The 9,185-nt window shown below is 33.5% G+C and overlaps 1 protein-coding gene across 1 annotated transcript; it reads right to left on the bottom strand.

Annotated features, from left to right (window-relative positions):
* Positions 1-840: 840 nt before the first annotated feature.
* LOC120355853 (centrosomal protein of 162 kDa-like) lies at positions 841-8,517 on the bottom strand. Its single transcript, XM_039444584.1, has 7 exons — positions 8,387-8,517; positions 7,601-7,722; positions 6,515-6,658; positions 4,919-5,063; positions 4,536-4,667; positions 3,451-3,598; positions 841-1,118 (listed from the first exon to the last, which is right to left on the bottom strand). Exons 1-7 carry the CDS (start codon positions 8,472-8,474, stop codon positions 1,004-1,006), a joined length of 894 nt encoding a protein of 297 aa, XP_039300518.1. The 5' UTR covers positions 8,475-8,517; the 3' UTR covers positions 841-1,003.
* Positions 8,518-9,185: the final 668 nt, after the last annotated feature.

Genomic DNA, 9,185 nt, shown 5'->3' with positions numbered 1-9,185 from the left:
CAACTCTAGACACTGAACAAATCTACAACACAACCACTCTAAGGGGTCAACTACATATGAATAACTGAAGAAGTGGTAGATGTAGGGGCAGGGCCGGCCGGTTGTTTGCCGTACCGTGTGTTCATCTCCATATGTACAATGCCCTCCTACCTGCCGGATGGCGAACAGCCGGAGAACCGGCAAAACAGCCGTCCAGCGAAGTGGAGAATAGCCGTGAGTGCCTCCGGCTGAAGTGTGTCCTTCTCCATGTCTTCCTGTGTATTATGAACTTCTTACGGCAAAAAAACCGGCCGGAAAAAAACCGTTCGTGTGTCCACGGCCTAAACTTCTCACTCTTCTTCTTCGCCACCGTGTTGTTCACTTCTCTCTCGTTTATATACACCAAGAATCAATAAAATTATTTCCAAGAATTTTCATTGGACATTCTTTTTAAGCAAACAATTTAATTCACATTATTTGAACTAATTATTTAAACATAAAAGAAAAGCTAAACAACAGATATAGAAATAAAAGAAAATCTTTAACATGTAGAACAAATGAAAATAATTATTATTAATCGTGAAAAATTGAAAGTGTTTACTTTATTATAAATTGATAGAGATAAAATTGGAATGATCGATTTATATGAAGAATATTGATGATCTAGGTCTGGAAAATTGAAATGAAAAAAATTTTTATTTCCAAACAGTTTAATTCACATTATTTGAACTAATTATTTAACATAAAAGAAAAGCTAAACAGAAATATCGAAATAGAAGAACAAATGAAAATAATTAATTATCTCAAAATCGTGAAAAATTGTAAGTGTTTACATTATTATAAATTGATAGAGATCAAATTGGAATGATCGATTTATATAGAGAATATTGATGATCTAGGTCTGGAAAATAGCCTTTGAAACGCCGAAAAGTATTCAATCTAATTATTAAAATCTGTTATTAAATCACTAGAAGACTTACAACAATAAATCAACAAACTGACTGAAATTTAAAAAATACTTCATCTATAAGAAGCCGTTTTTCCATTTTTTATTCATCTTCTCTTCTATCGCAACCATAGTCCTCAAAGTATTCTCTCGTGCTGTTAGAGTTTTCAATTGTTTGAGGCCTTCTTCACATCTGAAATTGCAACAAAATTTAATTAAAATTAATAGAATGGATCAAGAAAACCAAAGGCCTAATTTTCAAATATGATGGGGAATATCGATATAAGGCTCGTATTTTATTCGGCAACAAGTAGGTCGCCAAGTGTCTGGCTTTGCCCTTAATGTAATAAGATTATAAAACATCCATTAGGTGTCGTATTTTCCTTTAGACGTTAGGGTTGAACATTAGTGGCGAAAGTAGAGGGTGTTGAACTGATTTAAGTGGACTATGACGTTGTTTTGGAGCTCCTCGTTAGTTTGGAAGCTCTGCTTTTGAAGTCAAGTCTTGAGTTTGGGAAAAAGGTATGAGTTACTAAAGCTGGTTTTACACCAAAGTTAGTAACAAAATTTTAATAACTTAATCCTTATAGATTCTATTAGATTGAACATATCTTATCATACACATGATGAACATATGTGTTTGTCAAGTTCCGTTCAATCTTATAGAATCTATAAGGATTAAGTTATTAACATTTTGTTACTAACTTTGGTGTAAACCCAGCTTAATAGTGGCCAAGTCAGGTTTGTATGGTGGGTGATCACAATTTATTATCCCATTCGATTTGTAGTCCAGTCAAGGAAAGGTTATAGAGGGAAAAGTTTAGAAGACAATTGTTGACCCCGCAGTTCGGTTTAGGGTAGTAAGGAGGTAAACATATCAAAAGTCCCCACCCCTATCCCTTGTGCTAAGGCCACCCCCCTATGGGTGGTTCAAAGGTACAATTTTTTGGTATCTCACATATAACTTGAAAACTATGTATCTTACAGACATGACTGGTATATAAAATTAAAGCTTACACAATTTCCTACCATATTAATCTCAAAACTCTATCTATATATTTTCTAGTTTTCGAGATATCCGCTCTTGAAAAAGTGACATTTTTGAAAAAAAAACACGTTTGCCTCCAATTTTTTCTATTTTTGCTCTTATAACTTTTCAAAAATCGATGGGAAAAATCCATGCTGATTATGAGTTTAAAGAGCATTAGATTCTCTTCAATTTGATGTATAATTTCACACTTTTACGCATTTCCCTACAACTGTTGCAGCAGCTTTAGTGTTGAGTGTGAAATCTCCAGTTTTGAAACAATAGACCAATTGACAAAGGAATTTGGAGGGAATGTTTTGTAAAAATTTTTGACTTTGCAGCTTTGTTGAGACTAGTTAGGAGGGGAACATATCAAAAGTCCTCATCCCTAACTCATGTGCTAAGGGTATGAGGGTGGTTTAAAAGTTGAATTTTTCAGCTTTTTCTCCGCGCTCATATCTTGAGAACAATGCGTTCAACCGACATAACTATCAAAAATGAAGCTTGATGACTTCCTCTACACTTTTTGTTCAGTGGAATTTTGTGATATTCCCAACAGTTTCCGAGATATTTGCTCCTGAAGGTGCGCAATTGTTTAAATAACAGGTTTTAAGCAACTTTTTGCTCTTTCAGAGCTTAAAACTATTCAAAAAAGCATCGTGAAAATTATTGCTTATCGTAGGTTTGTTGAGCATCAAATTCTCTTTGTAATTATGTATTATTCAACTATTCCAAGTTTTCCTTTAATTGTTATATCAACTTTAATATAGGGGGTGAAATTTTAACAAACCTCCAAAAGTCAAAAATTGTGTACAAAACATTCCCTCCAAATTCCTTGGTCAATTGGTTCATTTTTGAAAAACTGTAGATTTTACACTCAGCACTAAAGCTGCTGCAACATTTGTAGGGAAATGCGTAAAAGTGTGAAATTATACATAAAAATGAAGAGAATTTAATGCTCTATAAACTCATAATCAGCATGGTTTTTTCCCATCTTTTTTTGAAAAGTTATAAAAGCAAAAATAGAAAAACAATTGGAGGAAAACGTGTTTCTTCAAAAATGTCACACATTCAAGATCTCAAAAACTAGAAAATATATAGAAAAAGTTGTGGAATAAATATTGTAGGAAATTATATAAGCTTCAATTTTGTATAAAACATTTATATCCGTACGATACATAGTTTTCGAGTTATATGTGAGAAACCAAAAACTGGTACCTTCGAGCCACCCCCACACCTCCTTACTACCCTAAACATAACTGCAGCGTCAAAAATTGTCTTCCAAACCTTTCCCTCTATACCCTGTTTTGAGCATTGATTGCCTGGACTAGCAGTTTGCTGGAGAAGCCGTTTGGTTGCACCAGCACTGAGAGGCAGTGTTGTCATGGATTATGTATCATGTGTCATTCATACAATATGTAATACAATATATAACAAACATTGTAAATCTAATTTATTGGTGGAAAAACAAACTGAAACAATAATAATGATCATTTACCTTTTTTGTCTACCTGCGAACTCTTCGGTTACCTGCAAAGTTTTACCTAGTGCTTCAACTACTTTCTCATCAATCTGTTGTTTCGCTAATTCTGATGTCAAATCTTCGTAAGCTTCTCTAGTCTCGCCAATAATCAGCTGTAATTTTTCTGTAAAGTAATAATTGCCGATAAAGAATGCAAAAAAGGAAACGTTTAGCAAAACATTATACGAACCAATTAGGATGCGTAAAATCAACTAGTTTAATGTAAAACACCAATAAAAATATTACACTGGAATATGGTATGTATAGACTATAAAGAGAATTCTGTATAAGTCACTTTTAAAAAACTTAGTAAAATCCACACCTTCCCTTAAACACTTTTGAAAAAATATTTTTTACAGAACAAAGAAGACTACAGGCATTAAGCCCAAAACAGTCTTCACTACAATTTACAATCGTATTAAGCAAGTTACTGAAAGAAATAAAAAATAGTCATATTTAGCATCTTTAAGGCCCAATTCAGACAGATCGCACGTCGGACAGGAACTTGGCGAGGATTTTTATCCCTTCCACGTCTCTTCAAGTTAAAATGTGTCAAGTTAACATTGCATAAGCATTTGGTTCACTGATGTGGCGTCTCTTCGCCGTCTCTCTTGCCGTACAGGAATGATGGACACGACACTTCCATGCCATTCGTTTCAAGTGAAAACGAATGTAAAAGTTTGTTAAATGCAATAGAACGCATTGAAGTAGGTGTTGGTGTTCACAAAACACTATAATCATAATAGAATTATGCCCGTGGAGGGAGAACTAGGCTAATTTTCGGTGTAGGTTATTTGAAAATTTTTAAGGTTGACGTGAGAAATAGAATAAATGCGTTACTTGAGAGCGTAGTCCAGACTTATTATACGAACATTAAACAGACTTAATGCCGGTTAAATTTTAATCGTGATTAATCCCACGAGAACCAATCAGAGAAGCCGTCTTATCAAAAAGGCATTCTCTGATTGGTTCTCATGAAATTAATCACGGTTAGAATCTAACCGGCTTTTGTGCAAACGGGCCATAGTTTTATAGCAAGTAAAATTTATTATCACACTCACCATTCGATTCATCATTTTCTGGAATATTTATGTTGGTGCAAATAATTCTATCTTTATTTTTCTCCAGTTCTTTAGCAATAGCATCACATTTCAACTTGAAATTTTCAGCAGCGTTTCTAGCTTTGAGGTTCTCTGAAAACAATTTATTATATAAATTTATATCGTATTTCAGACCAAGGATTTACTTCTAAAAGCGAATTCAGAAGACAAAAGGTTTTCTAATTCACTTGAAAACTTGAGCAGAGGGTAGATATTAATCTATAACACTTTCTTCTCCATTCACTTGACTTGCAATTGTATTCAATATTAATATGAAATGAGTGTCGAAATGATACTACAGTAAGTTATCTATAGATTTAAACTAGAATCAACTTCACACTTACCAACGAGATTTTCTATGTTTCTTCCATTAGTATCCAACATTTTCTCAATTTCTTTGTTCATTTGTATTGTTTTGAGTCTATATTTCAATTCATTTTCTCTCTCTTGTTCTTTCTCAATTTCCTTTTGTAGTCTGTATAAATCTTCCTGAAAATAAAAAAGGACTAGTTATAACTGACATATTTTTATAATGAAAACAGACTTAATTTTATTAGCCTGAATTAGCTTAGATTAATATTATAAATTTTTTTTGTCTTTAGTACTAAGTAGCCGGGGATTAATTTATTGTAATCCCAAGACTAAATAGTTGCACTTCAAAGCAGAGGCTTATTCACTCTTTTCTAAATCAGAGCCTTAGAAACTTCAGTCCAATATTAGTTGTACCAAGAACTGCTGCTTCTTGCATAATTTTCATATGTTAGCAGCTAATATCCACTAAAGAGATTGCACAGTAATTCAATAGCTGCTCACTTAATTCTGATAAGAGCCAGGCTACTCAATTCAACTTGAAAAAGAAATATCCTTTTGAATCAGCAATCACAATAAAAGATAGCGATAGCGTTATTGAGAGTGCGAGTGAAGTCAATTCACTTGGTTTGACAGTGGATGACAAATTATCCTGGAACAAGCATGTTGATAAGGTGGCCAATAGAAAGAGCAAAGGTATTTTTATATTAAGATATAGCTTATATTGCAGGACTTGTAAATAGTAATATTGCTAGAAGTGTTTACTTTTCGCTTATTAATACTCATCTGGTGTATTGTATTGAGCTTTAGGGATCTACATCTATAAAAAAAATTCAGAGATTATTTGTAATTCTAATTAACAAAGCCTGTGCTATTCTATATTTTGTAAGCTCCTGTTATTTTATATTTTTTGTATTTTCTGCATTCACATGGAACTCGAGGGGGTTAACTTGGATGTGCAGCGCTGTCACCCGTCAAGAGTAAAGGACAGTTTTCCAGTATTGGTGGTGCGGATGTTCAACAGCCTGCCAGACTCAGTTAGGGCGCAAGCAATGCTGCCAGGCTGTCAATGTGTTAATATTAACGCATTAACAATGTGGCTCATTGGAAGGAGCTTCTATAAGTTAGAGGATTTTTTTTATAAAAAAATTTGCTGGACTGTTATGCTGCCTATAGTTTACGTACTATTTTTTTAAATTATTTGATTCGATCTATCCAGGAAGACCTTGCCTTGATCACGACATTGAATATTTGGATAGAAGCCCTATTTGGATAAGTGTAAGCCAGAAATTGTCTTGAATGGTGAAAAAGGGAGGTGACTTTGAGATAGCTGTATGACAACTGACAGGGCAGTGGAAGCTTACAGGCCAGATATCGTCTTGTTTAACAAGAAGAATAAAGATGCTTTGATCTTGAATCAGAATAAGAATCTTGATTATTATGGAATAATAATTGATTGTTGGAGATTATGTCCGAATACAATACTTTTCTTGAAGCATGGTGGATTGTCAACAGTTCGAGTGACTCAGAGAAAGACAAATCCTTAGTTACATACAGATTTATACAACTTGAACAGAAAATATAACAATTTGAAATTAAAAAGTGAAAAATTAAGAAACAGTCCAACATACATCCAAGTTCTTCTGCATGTGTTCCGTGCATTTTTCCACGAGATATTTCATTAGTTTTGATCTTAAATTGGCATTAGAAACGGCAGCGGCTAAGTCGTCTTCAGTGGGTCTACAGGTATCATCTCTCCTAGAAGCTGGTTTATGCTGAAAAATAATTCATATAATATTTCATCAGATATAAGGGTTATTATCAAATAATCTGTTGCGATAAAATATTCACCGCTTAAATATTACATATAGCATAATATTATAATAAAATACTGTAACAATAATTAATTCGAATAAAACCTTTTATGTTTAGCGTGACCAATTTTGATTGATTGATTGGTATTTAATAAAAGCTATATAAATAGAACTGAGGACTTCTGCTGCTGCAAATATTGACCAAAGATCTAAATAACAGTGCTGCTGCAAATATTGACCGAAGATCTAAATAACAGTGCTGCTGCAAATATTGACCGAAGATCTAAATAACAGTGCTGCTGCAAATAATGACCAAAGATCTAAATAACAGTGCTGCTGCAAATATTGACCGAAGATCTAAATAACAGTGCTGCTGCAATATTGACCGAAGAACTAAATAGCAGTGCTGCTGCAATATTGACCGAAGATCTAATAACAGTGCTGCTGCAAATATTGACCGAAGATCTAAATAACAGTGCTGCTGCAATAATGACCGAAGATCTAATAACATGCTGCTGCAAATATTGACCGAAGATCTAAATAACAGTGCTGCTGCAAATATTGACCGAAGATCTAAATAGCAGTGCTGCTGCAAATATTGACCGAAGATCTAATAGCAGTGCTGCTGCAAATATTGACCGAAGAACTAAATAGCAGTGCTGCTGCAAATATTGACCAAAGACCTAAATAGAAGAAGGAATTTTCGAGTGAAACTGTCCAAAAAACTGTGCCCACACTGGGAATCGAACCCGGTACCTCTCAGTTGCTAGCCGAGCAGCTTTCCCTTCTTCTAACAGACACAATATTAAATATAATATAAAGCATCAATATTAATTCTTCCATAATATAAGTATTAGTTCTAGATCTAGAATGTGTAATTATGAAAACAGTGAAGGTACGTACCTTGGATTCGGCAATGGTTGGGAGACAATCCAAGGATTTTGTTCGGGCTAAAGAGCTTTTAGTGTCTCGGGTTGCTTCTGACACACCTGCAGCCCCTGTAGCAATGTTGTTCGATGAAACACCTGCAAATTTCAACAACATTATCAGTATGGTAAGGTAAATGCTGCAGCTCCGGAGTTGAATTTACGTAAACGTTAAACATTATTGTAGTTGAACATTATGCAGAAGTTCTTAGTGATTTGAGAATTTCAAGAATTCGGATCAAATTATTCAATAATAATGTTGAGAGGTAGGATACCGTACGATAAAGATAGGATATGTAATATTTTTGTGAAATACCCACGAAGAAAAAAATATGATCTACAGTCAAAAGAAATTACAAAAGATTTAATTCGTGAAAATAAAAATAGCACCTATCATCATTTAAAAAGAGTATTCTTAATGAATGAATTGATACAAAAAGCTTATCCAATGCCCTATCTAATATTATTCGAATTAGCGGTGGTGTTATTAAGTTTCTTTAATCATTACTAGATAGATACCACTGTCTTTTCAAGGTGCATGACAGTCGAGAGTAGAATTTTATTTCAATGGAAAATATCTTTCATTATGAGCATTACAATAGGCATATAAACACATCAACTTGAGAAAATAATTATTTCGAATAATATGATTTTGTTGAGAAAAAGCAGGTCCTTTGTACCGATAAAAGCTTTATCAATTATTATTATAACATTATAATTAGCTTTATCTATTTTTATCAATTTTTTCATCTAGATTACTCACTTAAATCCAGAGGGGAAATCATTGATAGATCACATTGTAGAGTTTCGTTCGTTTCCCGTTCTGGAGTGGAAGTTTTCTTCGCTTTCATCCTAAAACAATAGGAACTATAAATGGAAAAAATTGAATATTCCCACTTCAAATTCAATAGAATGAAAAGATATGGTGCTGTAAACTGAGGGGGTGTTTCTTCTCTTCTATAATATTTACTAAAATGATATTGCTATCAAATCTCTCTTTGAATCCTTCATTGGTTGGGAGCTTTTAGTGGATTCGTTCCTTCAAATGCACAGATTATCATCATTATTTGTTTGCCACCTATTTTAGTAACTAGCAACTACGAGCCAAGAACTTCAATAAAAAATATTTTTAAAATTTAACCTCAGGTTTATTGAATTAAAAAACGAATCAATAGAAATCATGTCACATGTCAAATTTTCGAACAAGTTACTCAGTAACCGATAAAAAAAGGTATATTCAATTTCAATCTATACATTCTGGGAACCTGCTAACTTGCTGCATTTAAATTTGGTCCTCGGTCATTCTATGAAACTAAATTTTGAGCTTAATAAGAAAAACAAAAAAGTTGGGCACTCACCATTTTGACAATATTCAAAGTTGGACTGTTGAGAAACACTCATATACACTCATATACTTGAACTCACTATAGGCCTACTTGAGCTCACACGCACAGATAATATCCTCATTCTACTCAGCTACTAACTCTATAAAATTTGATTTCCTATTTAACTAGATAAAAATATCACTGATAACTGAAACTTGTCAACTGGTCCCTCTGCTC

Source organism: Nilaparvata lugens, unplaced genomic scaffold, assembly GCF_014356525.2.
Source record: "Nilaparvata lugens isolate BPH unplaced genomic scaffold, ASM1435652v1 scaffold4991, whole genome shotgun sequence".
Lineage (NCBI taxonomy): Eukaryota > Metazoa > Arthropoda > Insecta > Hemiptera > Delphacidae > Nilaparvata > Nilaparvata lugens.
Note: the sequence above shows the minus strand (reverse complement) of the source record. Positions and strands in the feature narration are given on the sequence as shown.

Excerpts from the sequence above, each read along its gene's own strand:
- LOC120355853 (XM_039444584.1), bottom strand. The coding sequence starts at position 8,474 with ATGAAAGCGAAGAAAACTTCCACTCCAGAACGGGAAACGAACGAAACT. Across the intron at positions 6,659-7,600 it reads CAACCATTGCCGAATCCAAG|CATAAACCAGCTTCTAGGAG; the intron begins GTACGTACCTTC and ends ATTATTTTTCAG. Across the intron at positions 4,668-4,918 it reads AAACATAGAAAATCTCGTTG|AGAACCTCAAAGCTAGAAAC; the intron begins GTAAGTGTGAAG and ends AATTGTTTTCAG.